Source organism: Zea mays, chromosome 9, assembly GCF_902167145.1.
Source record: "Zea mays cultivar B73 chromosome 9, Zm-B73-REFERENCE-NAM-5.0, whole genome shotgun sequence".
In the NCBI taxonomy this organism is placed as follows: domain Eukaryota; kingdom Viridiplantae; phylum Streptophyta; class Magnoliopsida; order Poales; family Poaceae; genus Zea; species Zea mays.
This window is the reverse complement of record NC_050104.1, coordinates 133,794,224-133,809,103: the sequence shown is the minus strand read 5'-3', so window position 1 is coordinate 133,809,103 and position 14,880 is coordinate 133,794,224. Positions and strand designations below refer to the sequence as shown.

Sequence of the window (14,880 nt, the reverse complement as noted above, 5' to 3'; positions counted from 1 at the left end):
GTAATTTTTACAGAATTTTTGGAAAATATTAAACCACTGTCGTAGAGTAAACCTACACTAGAAACCATAAGTAGAAAATAAAGAAAGGGAAAAAATGAATAATAGGAATTAGTGTAATCCTAAAACTCTTTATTAACTTGTCCACTGAAATATATATAGAGGCAGTACCAATTTCCCTATGCCTATCCCTAGCAAAACCTAAACCTAGAAGTGATAAGCATAAACCATTAAAAGCCACATATGACCCAGAAACCCTAAGTTACTCATTAACTTAGTTTTTCTTCTCTTAGCATAATGTTATTAAATCCTGCACAATCATGACATACATGTTCATTGCATTTCGATAGACTGTAACCTTGCTGACGGAGAATACGTCCTCGTGCCGGAGCAAGGAGCTGCTCAGGAGGTAGCCCCAGATCCAGCACCAGAGCCTGCACCAGAGGACCTGCCTGCCACTGCTTTGGAAGGCAAGCCCCGGTTTTATGCATAACCTGTTAATTATGCTATGTTAAATTTACTTAATGATTGTAGGATTGATTGTGCACTTAAGTGTAGGAGTTGTTTGAAACCCTAGTTGCATGATCGCAGGAATCCCATTGTGGTGAATACTAGTATGCTAAGTCGAATAGTTGCTTTATTTAATTAGGATCTCGGTAGAAGACGAGTGATTTTTCTAGCACTCGCGCGAGATCAGGAATTGGTTGTACCCACTTTCATATCATCATGATACTAGTCTGTGGACAACAATCCATGGGGATTAGTTGTCTATGAGATGGAAAATTTGGAATAAGGATTAATGTGCGGATACCTGTGTCAAGCGTTTGAACGTACTAAACACATACCGAGAAATATGGTAAATCGGTAAGCCTAGTACCTGATTGAACCTGGCAGTAGACTTTGCCCCTCACGCGACCTGAGACGTGGTCTCCCATTCCGGTTATGGTGGGTACAAGTGCGGTCACTGCACGACGGCAGTCGGGGTCAGTGAGGCATTGTACGCCAAGGCGGTGAGCCCTGTTCTGCTGACGGGGAATTGATGGGGACGGTTGATGTGTGTGGGGACGGAGTGCCCTGGCATGTCGTGTGTTTAGGTTTACCTTGCAAGGATAAAAACTCGATTCGAATCGTCTGCTTCTCGCAGCTAATGAGACTGCTTGATCCATTGTACTGCATTGAGTAACAAGTGGAAATATGATGAGTTGATATAAGATGTTGATTGCTAAAAATGTTTGCTACTATGTATGAGTAGATAGTACACTTGTAGCCTTAAGAGAGTCACACTTAAACATGACAAAGTAAAACTTGATTTAGAAACTCAGCTAGTGCTTTTGGCAACCAAACCCCACAGCCAAACAGCTGCATGTCTAGAGGTAGAGGAGTAGACTCCTCACACCGGGTAAGTCTAGCTGAGTATTAGTATACTCAGCCTTGCTTGTGGCATAATTTTTACAGGTTCTCTGGAGGACATGGTTACTGGAGTGACTTGGCCGTCCATCTTGCCACCGGGTTGGACTGTCGAGTGGGACCCCGCCTCGGCTGAGGAGGAGCATGAGGAGTGATGGGACAGGCTTCCCCATCTCTCTGTTTATTTATCGTTAGTTTATTTCCGCTGCACTTCGAATAATGATGACTACTTTTGCAAAACTCCGATGATGATGTAATAATTTAATACTCCTTAATGCATGGTTTTATGCTTTATTGTATTTGCTCTGTGACTCACCATCGAATGAGATTGTGGTACTTGATCCTGTCAGTGGTCGTGTCGGACTAGATCCGAGGGATTGACGGGTTATTCCCATTTAAGTGTGGTCTAGCCTCTAAGGCGGGACTTAGGCACTTAAGTTGGAATAATTCGGGCAGTTCCGCCACATAAAATTGGAATATGATCATAATATAACATTAATTTCCCAAAACCGGGTAGAGCAATAGCAAATCTACCCAATAGTTCTTTTGTTTGCAAGGTGTGGGATAAACAATGCTAGGGAAATCTATTGGGTCCCATCAAATTAACCTAAGCATGTTACAGTGATTAACAGGAACATTATTAGGTAAAGAAAAGTGGTCAAGGGCACAATTTGCCTTAGACTCGAGATTCCCAGGTACTTCTCCAAGTTAATCTTCAAGTTTCTCGTGACCTCATTGCTATTCGTAGCAATACATACAAATAGACAAGGATCACATAAAAATAATAGTACACCAAACATGAGAATAAACAACGTAAAATATTCTATGTGATGCTATGAGATTGTAGGTTCGAGAACCACTAAAATCGAAGTTACGATTATAAAGTTATGATTTTCCGAAGATTTAAGTGTCTACTATAAAATAAATGAGGTACAAGATTTTAACCATAGGTTTCATGGTAATACAAGGTTACTAGATGATAAACAATATTAATATAAGATTAATGCAACTAGAATGGATCAAAAAGGAATTAAAATGAATTATTTATGAATTAAACAAGTTTCTGGAATTATTTTTATACCAGAAATCATTTCTCATATTATTTTATCCTGTGTTGGGGACTTGTTCTCAAATGCTATGAATTAAGAACAAGGCAACACAAGAAATGTTAAACGTTAAATCCCTTCGTCCTTCGAAGCATTATTTCCCTTAGGATATAATGACTTTCGGACGAAGGTTATGAAGGACATACCTTCATAAATCCAACATATAATAATGAAGAAAGAATCATATGGGACACAAAAGATAGCGTAAATTATTATGTATTATTATCAACTCATTTCTATATTATTATCATATAAAAGTAGAAATGACATCAAATTACAAATGTACCTTCGGCTTGAAAGAAAGGCGAAAGTACAAGCGTGACGCAAAAGCAAATGCCAAGTCAGCGTGAACAGTACGGGGGTACTGTTCACCTATTTATAGGCACGGGACACATCCCATATAAAATTACATTCATGTCCTTTACATTTGGTAGTAATTCTATAGTAATCCACCGAGGTCTGAATAGCCTTTTCATCTTTAAGTCGGTTTCTTTTTCTGCTACCACGCCGAAGCTTTCCCGCTCACATCTTCGGCGTTGTATCAACCTTCGTATTACTTTGGGCTTCTCCTACTGTGATATCGACTCGAGTCCGAAGATACCTGTTCACACATTATACTCCAGAAACACTGTTAAATCCTGTTTTTGAGGACCTTCGGAAGCCGAAGGCCCCCAACAGTAGCCCCTCGCAATATTAATTTGTTAAAATAATAAATTTAGATTGCGACATGGACGAAGGCTTTAAGCCGAAGGTCCGAAAAAACACCTTCCCTTTGCTAGAATAGCAACATTCACTGACAGGCGGGGTCTTTCAATTTTTAACGCACTGGGCGTATAAATAAGAGCATACCGCGAGCTCATTTGGCACACTCTCTTGCCATCTGCTCTCGCTCACTCAATTTTTAGCTCTTGCGCACCAAGATTTGCTTAGCTTTTTAAGTTTTTAAGCTTCGGCGTTGAAAACAGTTTTTTAGTGTTTCCGAAGATGTCTGAAGATAAGAAGGCTGCTCCCGAGATGAAGCTGAGTCTCTCTGAAGAGAAGAACCTGGGGTTTCTTATAGCAATGTCGAAGACCAACACAGAAAAAATCACCAAAAAGATTTTAGAAGGTTTGTCTGAAGATACTGATGACAGCGACAGTTATGATGTGGATAGTGGTGGTGAAGACTCCGAAGATCGCCCCTGGCGACCAAGCCATTCAGTTTTTGGCAAATCAGGTATCAAAGAAAATCATCTTGTCAACATGAGGGGAAGATACTTTCGGGATTTATCCATTGTGAGGGTCGACGAAGGAGAGAAAACTTGCCCGACCCCTGAGGAAAATGAAGTCGTAGTGTTCCGAAACTTTTTGAAAGCTGGACTACGATTTCCCCTGAGCAGCTTTGTCGTAGAAGTGCTGAAAATGTTTGAAGTCTATCTTCATCAACTTACCCCCGAAGCAATTATAAGGCTGAATATCTTCGTGTGGGCCGTGAGAAGCCAAGGTCTAGAACCTGATGCGAAAAGTTTCTGCAACATACACGAATTATCATACGAGACAAAACCCTGGGGTAAGGAACAGTATCACAATAATTTTGGCTGCTACAGTTTCGTTTCTCGGTCTGGGTCAAGCTGTCCCGTGCCAACCTTTCGGAAGAGATGGCCCGGCGACTGGATGACAGAATGGTTTTATGTGAAGAATGACCTGAAAGCACGGGAAGATATTAAAGGTATAATTATGCGCCCTATTTGGCAAAGTTTCGGCCTGCGAAGGCCGAAGGTTGAGATGAATGAAGCTGCCGAAGAATGCCAGAGAGCCTTCGGAGTTATTTGTTCTTTTATTGGAACGAGAGATTTGGTCCAAGAGCATATTGCCTTCAGAGTATGGCCGCTCGCGGAAAAATGGGAAATGCCGCAAGAGACCATAAAGGAGGCTGACGAAGGTGGACTTATCAGGCTGAAGTATACTTTCAAGTTCGGAGATAAATTCGTTGAGCCAGATGATGACTGGCTAAAAAGCATTGAAAATTTAAGTGATGAACTACTTGGGGCTTACTCGAAGGCCGAAGATACTGCATTGTCAGCAGCCTTCGGAGGCCGGAAAAAGAAAAGACTGAACCGAGTGTTTGACGCAATCGGGTTCGTCTACCCTGACTATCGTTATCCCATTCGAGGGCAGAAAAGAAAAGGCACGACCTCTGCGAAAGAAGAAGCTGCAGCTGCTCCTAGTGAGCCAGCACCAAAAAGAAAAGGATAAAGGTCCTCACACATCGGCCACGCTATATTGAACCAGCCTCGGTGCCTGAGTTCACCGGAGAGACCTCTTCGGCCACCGAGGCTGAACAGCCAACCTTGCTGCCAGAAATCGCAGAAATGGCCGAAGCGCCAACAAGAACAGAATTGGAAGAACCAAAGATTTTGTTATCAGAAACCAAAGAGATGGTCGAAGCGCCATTGACAGAAAAAATGGACGAAGCAAAAGGATCAGCTGAGGGATCAAAAATATCAGAAGTTTTAAGTCCTTCAGCAAATGTTGATACAACAAAAATCCAAAAGGGGCCAGCGGTGACTCCAAAAAGAAAAAGAATGGTCAACGTGCTAGATGTTCTAGAAACAATTAAGTCCTCAAGCACAACTCCGAAGAAGACTGTTGAAACCTCGGAAGCGAAAACTGAGATTTTTGATACCAAGGCTCCAGAGCAAGAAAACTGAAGCTGAAGCTGGGCCCTCAGAGCCCACGAAGGTAAAATCCTTGGAAACCGAGGAAGAAAAAATGACGGGGCCAATTGTTGTTGAAGAAATCAGTGTTGTTGCCCCCGAAGCATCCCCCAAAGTCCTTGATTATATTGTTCGACATGCTTCGGAGAAAAAATTATCAGAAAAAGAAAAGCAAGAGGCCCAGCTTTACGCCCAAAAACTGAAGTATCCAAAGGGGGCGTTAATATTCAACGGCAGTGGAGAAGAAGACTTTTTGTATTGTCTCCCTGACAGCAAGGAGATTTCTGTCTGTCGGGAGATGAGCAAGAGCTTCGGATTCCCAACACTAGAAGACGGGCTCTCGGTGCTGTCGTAAAACGAACTGGCCGACAGTCTGGCATACAATAGCTTAAAGGTGCAAAAAATGAGATCTTTGTATTTTTTCTTGAGACCAAAATTTTTTGTTTGCTTAAATCTATTGACGCACACACGTTTTTCTTTGCAGGGCCTTATACTTAGCAATGCCCTCAGGGCCCAAAAAGATGCCGAAGACGAAGGGTGCGCTATAGCCCTGAGCAACCTTCGTTCCGAAGTAATTGAACTGAGGAACGAAGGTCTCGAAAAAGATAAAATATTACATTCATTGATAAATAGAATAAAAGAAGACGAAGCTACTTTTAAAGGTCAAGCTGAGGCTCAGAAGCGTGAAATTGAAGATCTTCGAAAACAACTGGCCAGAGCCAAAGAGGAACGCATACTTGAAGAAACGAAGCGAGAACTTAGCGACCAATGGGAAAATCATTTAGAGGGAACTGTTGAAGAGCTTCGTTCGTCCAAGAAAAGATGCTATAACAAATCTATGGAGTGTGTTAAGAAGTTGAAAGCTAGCTTCGCCAGCGTCGGCACATTCTTGAGCGAAGAAAACTTTACAAGAGGCAACCCCAAAGGTCCCATCGAATGGATTAATCACGAAGCTGAGGCCTTCGAGGAAATTTTAAATAACCGCGGAGACATATGTGCTTTCTCGGGTGCCAGGGGGATTGCCACCGTTTTGGAGAAAAAGGGCTGCGAGCATGTAAAGATTTTAGCGCAATCCAAAGCTACCTTGTCCTTCGAAGATGCGAGAGATCCTTCAGCCGAAGCTAGCATGGTTGGTGGAAAATTTTTCACCGATGTCCGGGATAATGGTGGTCGAGAAATGGCCCAAGAAATTATCCAAAAAAGCGAAAAGGGCATTCACGATGCTAGAGAAGTAGCTGAGGCTGCTGAGAAGAGCGCAGAGCCCGAAGGGCAAATAGGTATTAACTAATGGTTTTTATTGTGTTGTAATTTTTGGTTTTAAACTTCGTTCGCAATTTCTAATAGCAATGTAGTTGTATCCTGTCCTCCTTCAGATCCTACTAAAGCGTCTTCGGGCCCTCACCCGAAAGGAGACGACGAAATTAAAAAGATGGCTGAAGCTATCATGGATGAAGTTGTTAATCGGCTCCTGAACGAGGCTGCGGAAGTTGTTCTGAGAGAAGATTAAGTACTATTGTAAAAACTTCTGAAATGTAACATGTGTAACATCTTGTAACCCTGAATATAATATACCTGTTTTTATTGTTCAATTCTTTACGATGCATGAAATTTTACATACGTAACGTTTTTGAGTCTTTGACGAAAAAACACCTTCCCTTCTTTTCATGCTTCGTGAAGAAGAATTTTTATTTATCACAACAATATCCGTAGTGTTCTGATGAATAATATCCAAGCTTCGTGAAGATATTTTCCGAAGCTACACTTCCGAAGATCAATAGTGTATCTCCTTACGACTTAGCATGATTTTCCCCTTTTTCAAAACATTCTTCTGAAGATCGATATTGTGTCCCCCTCTTGTGCCATATGCAGCATGATGTATGATGCTTATGCTATGCGAAATAATGCGATGATGTTATGCTATGTAAGATGGTGTTTATTCCGAAGATACACGCACATCCCTGCGATAAAACACATAATCTTTTTGAATCAGCGTTGACTTTTTGCTATAAGCCTCCCTTAGGAGCTTCTTCGCCTTTTACTTCAGCGGAATCAGTGTTTATTTTTCGCTGTAAGCCTCCCTTAGGAGCTTCTTCGCCTTTTACTTTCAGCGGTATTCGCGTTGACTTTTCGCGCTTCGCCTTTTACTTAGGCGGTATCAGCGTTGACTTTTCGCTGTAAACTCTGCATTCCCTTTGGAACGACTTTGGAGCAGAAAACTTACACTGCGCTCCCTTTGGAACGGCTTTTTGTGACTTCAGCAAACTTACTCTGCGTTCCTTAGAACGACTTTTTGTTGCTTCGAAGAATTTTTTGATAATTCGAAGGTCCTCCTTGTTATCGCAAATCTTTAAGCTTCAACAACTTAAGCCTGTGGAGAAAATATATTTTCCTTGTGGCAAACAACGAAACTATTACATGAAATTTAAAAAATGTCCTTTATTACACAGAAAATAAAACTGAATGAAAAAGACTGCTATCAAGGTAGGATATTTGTCAATAGATGTGCTTCGACTCTGGCACAGTGCTGTTGACTGTGCGAGCTTCGGACTGTTCTCTGAAGTCCCTTTGGTGCGGAGCATATTGGCTCCCTTCTGGCTGTTGGCCTTGTTGCAGCGGTGGTGGAGGCGGAGGCTGTTGCCAGGAAGCTTGAGGTTGACTCGCCGAAGCAACAGAAACTGCAGGGTGGTTGCCTACATATTCTGGGATGTAAGGCGAATGATACGAAGCAGTGTGCATGACCTGCTTCGGCTGAGCCTGTTGTGCTGCAGCTTCGGCTATTTCCTTTTGCTTCTGGATGGTAACATGGCACATCCTGGTGGTATGGCCCTTGTTCTCACCACAGAACAAGCAAAAAATTCTTCTTGGTTGATCTCCAAATCTTCCACCGAAGCCCCTGGCGCCTCTGCCTCTTGGAGCTGGTGGTCGGAAGGAGCCTTGCTGTTGCCCCGAAGCCTGTGAGGAGCACTGTGGCCTTTGCTGCTAGCTCCCCCTATCATCATTTTGAGTAGAGTTATGAATTGACCTAACGTGCCTCGGATAGAATCTTCCTCCGAAGCCCCTGGTCATTTCAGAAAACCTGAAAGCCTCCTCCCTTCTTTGACGAAAATCATTATCGGCCCGAATATACTCGTCCATCTTCTGGAGCAGCTTCTCCAAAGTTTGAGGAGGCTTCCTAGCGAAGTACTGAGCTGAAGGTCCTGGCCGAAGCCCCTTGATCATGGCCTCAATGACAATTTCGTTGGGCACTGTTGGTGCCTGTGCCCTCAAACGCAAGAACCTCCGGACATACGCCTGAAGGTATTCTTCGTGATCCTGGGTGCACTGGAATAGAGCTTGAGCAATGACCGGCTTCGTCTGAAACCCTTGGAAGCTGGTTAACAACAAGTCCTTCAGCTTTTGCCATGAAGCGATCGTTCCTGGTCGAAGGGAGGAATACCAGGTTTGAGCAACACTCCTGACAGCCATAACAAAAGATTTGGCCATGACTGCAGCATTGCCACCATACGAAGATACTGTTGCTTCGTAGCTCATCAAAAACTGCTTCGGGTCTGAGTGGCCGTCGAATATGGGAAGCTGAGGCGGCTTGTAGGACGGAGGCCAAGGTGTAGCCTGCAGCTCAGCGGACAGAGGAGAAGCATCATCAAAAACAAAATTCCCATGATGGAAATTGTCATACCAGTCATCTTCGTTGAGGAAACCCTCCTGATGAAGGTCTTGGTGCTGAGGCCTTCGGTGTTGCTCATCCTGAGTAAGATGACGAACTTCTTCAGAGGCTTCGTCTATCTGCCTTTGCAGTTCAGCTAGCCTGGCCATCTTTTCCTTCTTCCTCTGCACCTGTTGATGAAGCATCTCCATGTCTCTGATTTCTTGGTCTATCTCATCCTCTGGCGGTGTCGGGCTGACAGCTTTCCTTTTCTGGCTTCGGGCCTCCCGAAGGGAGACAGTCTCCTGATTGGGGTCCAGCGGTTGCAGAGCTGCACCCCCAGTTGCTGAAGCTTTCTTCGGCGCCATAGCGAAGGTTTATGATCGCCGAAGGTGATCAAAAACTCAAAGAGTGGAAGTGAGTTCACCGGAGGTGGGCGCCAATGTTGGGGACTTGTTCTCAAATGCTATGAATTAAGAACAAGGCAACACAAGAAATGTTAAACGTTAAAGCCCTTCGTCCTTCGAAGCATTATTTCCCTTAGGATATAATGACTTTCGGACGAAGGTTATGAAGGACATACCTTCATAAATCCAACATATAATAATGAAGAAAGAATCATATGGGACACAAAAGATAGCGTAAATTATTATGTATTATTATCAACTCATTTCTATATTATTATCATATAAAAGTAGAAATGACATCAAATTACAAATGTACCTTCGGCTTGAAAGAAAGGCGAAAGTACAAGCGTGACGCAAAAGCAAATGTCAAGTCAGCGTGAACAGTACGGGGGTACTGTTCACCTATTTATAGGCACGGGACACAGCCCATATAAAATTACATTCATGCCCTTTACATTTGGTAGTAATTCTATAGTAATCCACCGAGGTCTGAATAGCCTTTTCATCTTTAAGTCGGTTTCTTTTTCTGCTACCACGCCGAAGCTTTCCCGCTCACATCTTCGGCGTTGTATCAACCTTCGTATTACTTTGGGCTTCTCCTACTGTGATATCGACTCGAGTCCGAAGATACCTGATCACACATTATACTCCAGAAACACTGTTAAATCCTGTTTTTGAGGACCTTCGGAAGCCGAAGGCCCCCAACATCCTGTTTGTTTACTCTCTGGGCTGCGGGCATAAATTCCCGAGACTCCAAGGGCTAGTTTGTGAATTCTAGGGACCCATTTTAAATCCCCTATACTATAACCTGGATGGCGGGTTGATTTTGCATAAGCCGAGGGGCTCATATGCAATTGTTCAAGCCGAAGGGGTACGGTGAAATACTGACCGTTGGATCTAAGATCACGTGCCACCATATAATGGGGATGAAGAGGTATGGTGATTTAATCATAGCCGCACGATCAGATTTGAGCGGTCCAGATTAGATCAACAAGGTTATGAAATGGTATCCACTTCCTGCCCTTGGATCAAAGATCGATGGCCCAAAACCGCCCATACTACTGATCAAGTAAGGGCTCTCGGATCTACGATCTACGGCTATGCTTCGATGAAACGAAAGGCTATACTAGGATCTAATCTTGGCCACTCCATTAGAGACGACGGTCCCAAGCGCGTCTTCTTCCTCCAGCGCGATGCTAGTCGCGGTGGCGATGCGCGTGTGAGCCCAAGGTAGAGCTCTACCGGTGTGCAGCGCCTCTGCTACGACGGTGTGCTTCTTCCCTCCCCAACCAATGTTGCACGATGCAGATACTTTAGTGAACATTAGAGAGGTTACATACCTACGGCTGACACGACGAAGACCACTGGCCATGACCGCACGCGATTTCGTGGTGGCGGTGTGACTCCAGGGAGGAATTCCCGCTGCTCCGACCGCAATCCGCACGGTGAGGGCACCATAACCTTCGGCCACCACCGACGGATGTCCCCAGCCAAACATTGAGAGCTTGACGACGGTGTGACCAAACCTAGCGTGAGGCGACCCACGGTCCCTCCACACGCCATTGTTGTGATCCTGGCGGCCAAGCCCTCCCGATAGCGGAAATAGCTTGGACAAGATGCCAAGGGGGGTTCTGGGAGGAGCTCGGTGTTCGATTTATAATCCCCATGCGAGGAGTATATCGGCAGCAAGAGATCAATCCGCCTCCTAATTTTGCGTCGTCGTCCACATGAGGTTGTTGGGGAGGAAGCTCCAAGAGATGGGTCCCACGTGCTAGTGACTGGACCGGTGCAAGCGGAAGTGGCCACAGGCTGACAGGGTGGGGTCGGATCGTCATTCCCCTCGTGTTCCTATGCGTGTGAACATGTGAGGCCGCCCTTTGGGGCCCACACGCAAGTGACCCATGGACTAAAAGAAGAGAGAAAGGATGAATGGGGCGCGCGGCAAAATAGGGAGAGTGGGCTGGCGCGCATGTTGCTGGATCGCGGTGAAGGGGTTTGGGCCCAGATAGCTCTTCCACCTTTTTCTTTTTCTTTTCTATTTTCATTTCTATTTTCAAATTTCATTTTGAATATGGATTTTGGCTTTCAAAATTGATTTAAATGCACAATACAAAAACTCCAGCATGGGGTGCAAAGTTTATTTATATTTGATTATTTCATTCCTTTGAGTATTGCTTATATACTACCCATGAAAAATAATTTACCCACATGAATATTTGCAAATTTTATGTGTTCTAGTTAATTTCAAATTCAAATTCCAGTTTCAAGACCTAAGTATATCTTTGAATAACTGAATTTTAATACTACCAAAATTTTAAATGATACTATGTATTCACTTTAGGGAAAGAAATATTTTTATAAAGGGAGGAATTCATTCCTAGAAGACATTTTATCTTAAATTACTTTGGAGAATTCTTTAAATCGCCAAAATGTGATTTTGGGTGTTACACCCCCTACCTCACCTACCCAACACAAATATTATTGTCCACTGGTTCCAGAAACCACGACACTTGCTTTATGGTTTTCATTACCGCAAAGAAATATAAGTTGAGATCTTTAACAACCTCTGAAATGTAGCGATATTTAGCCTAGTCAGATAGACATCTACCATTCCGAAAATTGCCTTTCATTAGGAAAACGCTCCTTGCTCTTCTTTGAGTGTTTTTTTAACTTTCTTGCAGAAGCCATAAAATCACAAATCTGTGTCTAGCTCTGCATCATCAAAATCCACCTTCAAAACATCATTTATTAAGTGACGAGTAAGTTGTTGTTATTATCATCGACCTCAACATCACTAATAACTAAGTGATTAACCAAATTACTCTCATCAATATCCTTGCCTAATGGTTTGTTCACTGTCTTTCCTGTCGTCACATTGGATCTCTCTACTTCCATGTGTTTCAAATAATTAATTGATACATTGACTAATGTTCATTGGGGCCTAAAAGGAAACCTAGATTTCTTAGTTGATTTGCACAAGTGATATTAGCTAGTGAGCTAATGGAGGAGATTGACGTACCTATCTGTGGCATCCGTGCATGAGGAGCCAAGCTTGGTTTCATCTTTTGAGTTCCCACCTTCGGCCTATCCAAGTGACCATCAAGATTACGCCAAGAAGCTCTCCTCATGGCCTTCAAAGACATATCCTCATCTGCAGGAGATATCCCATCAGCCAAATAGGAAAATATTACGCGTGCTTCTCCTAAGATATGTAGGTTGATTGATTTTCAAACAGAACAAAATTCGAACCTTTCCCTGAAGAAAGACTTGCTGAGGAGGCTGTTAAGGCATGTAATTCCTGGCCATTCTTCAGAGGTACATCTAAATCTCCATGATGTATCATCAGCTAGCCTATCGTTATATAATACCACAAATATTCGATTCAATAACAAAAGGTTCAGTGAGATTATTGATCCCCTTTTGATGTGTAGCATGTGACCTGCAAGCATCTGTTCTCAGCAGGGAGGAAATTCTAGAGACAACACTCATGCCTGGTTGTACAATATCATGAAAAATATCTGGATCAGTCGTCCCCACACTGTTACGAGCATTTTTTCCAAAATCTGAATCTATTGCTGGTTTGATACTGAAAATTGCAGCAGTACTGTGTGATTGCAGTTCACTAGACAAAACAGGCCACCATGCACATTAATATTGCTAACAGAAAAAGGCCACCAACTTCTAACGGGTGCCTCTCAACCTGGTCAGTAAAATGTTTCTGCAACTTAGAGTTCCCTCTTAATTGAGCAAGGTTGCTCGGCGAAGTCTTCTTGCTTGGGTGTTGGTGGGGGGTTCATGTGGAGGATTTGGATGGTGTGGTGGTTGGGGGGAGTACTTGCACCTCTTGATGGTGATGGTATACGTGATTGGGTTGGTGGTGTATTTGCTCGTTGTGATATGATTGCTAGTGGTATTGCTGGGGTGATAGGTGTGCGTGACGACTCGTTGGTTGTCGGCTAGCTGGGCTCTGGCCATTCTGTCCTTGGTGGCCTTGGTCTCCGCGCAGTCCCTGTTGGAAAATAGAGTTTGTTTAAGTATGTTGCGTAAATATTGGTTTGTTTCCTGACGCACCTCTTCCTGAGGCTAGAAGATAGGAATATAGTTTGTTGAGGTGATAACGCTTGTAACAGAATTGTTGTAATCTCCGGCTTCCTTTGCCTATATTAACATGCAAGCTCGGCAGAGAACAAATGCTAGAGTTTAATCAAAAGGCTTCCGCTCCTCTGATTTCTTTCATGGTATCGGAGCTATCACCAAATAGGAATCCCACGATCCCATCTTCAAGCCCTTCAGTTATAGCTCTCATGGCTGGAGCATTATCATCTACTATCCCAAACCTCACCACCATGAATCTCCATCCTATTGTTGACAAGCTCGACAAAGGAAATCATCCAATCTGGCGCGCACAAGTTATGGCTACCATTCGTGGCGCGCGCCTTGAAGGGTTCTTAACAGGAAAGAAGACGAAGCCAGCAGAAGAAGTAGAAATCAAGGATGCTGATGGCAATCTCATCAAGACTGCAAATTCAGAATATGAAGACTGGATCGCTGCAGATCAGCAGGTTCTCAGCTACTTGCTCGCATCTGTGTCCAAGGACATTCGGATGCAAGTGGCATCTAAGAGTTCCGCAGCAGAAGCATGGAGCACCATTGAAGTGCTCTTCACATCCCAGACTCGTGCGCGTGCTGTCAACACACGCCTTGCACTGGCAACCACAAAGAAGGGTGCAATGAAGGCCACCGAGTACATTGCCAAGATGCGTGCACTCGGTAATGAGATGGCTGTCGCTGGCCGTCCTTTAGAAGAAGAAGAATTGGTCGAGTACATACTAGCAGGACTTGACGAAGAATATGATTCGGTGGTGAACTCAGTTCTCGCCAAGACCGAGCCTACCACCGTAAGCGAACTAGTTGCCCAGATTTTTGCTTTTGAAACTCGTGTTAATCTACACAGTTATGATTCTTCTGGATCATCGGTGAATGCCACAAGCCGTGGTCGTGGCCGTGGTGGACCATCACGTAGCGGCTTCAGTCGCGGACGTGGTGGTGGTCGGGCGTTCAACAGCTCGACACAAAGTGGTCGAGGGTCCTTCCACAATAATAACCCTCGGTCTAATGGTCGTAGTGTCACCAATCGCCCACAATGCCAAGTCTGTGGCAAAATTGGACACACGGCCGATCGTTGCTGGCATAGATTCGACGAAAATTTCACTCCAGATCAGAAGCATGTTGCTGCAGCTGCCACAAACTCATACAATGTCGACACAAACTGGTATATGGACTCGGGAGCTACTGATCATATAACAGGAGAACTTGACAAATTGGTTGTTCGTGACAAGTACCATGGCGCGGAACAAGTTCACACGGCAAATGGAGCAGGTATGAAAATTAGTCACGTTGGAAAATCTATTATTCATACCCCTTCACGAAATCTTGAATTACGCAATGTCCTTCATGTCCCACATGCAACAAAGAATCTGATATCTACTCATCGATTTTCCTTAGATAATAATGTATTTTTTGAGATTCATCCTTGGTTCTTTCTTGTAAAGGATCGGGACACGAGGACCACTCTCCTTAAAGGAAATTGTCACCGAGGCCTGTACCCTTTGCCATCCTCTTGC

General features: G+C 43.8%; 1 protein-coding gene across 1 annotated transcript; it reads right to left on the bottom strand.

The window, feature by feature from the left end:
- Positions 1–9,618: 9,618 nt before the first annotated feature.
- Positions 9,619–10,948, bottom strand: LOC100381491 (uncharacterized). Its single transcript, NM_001174326.1, has one exon. It carries the CDS (start codon positions 10,752–10,754, stop codon positions 10,383–10,385), a length of 372 nt encoding a protein of 123 aa, NP_001167797.1. The 5' UTR covers positions 10,755–10,948; the 3' UTR covers positions 9,619–10,382.
- Positions 10,949–14,880: the final 3,932 nt, after the last annotated feature.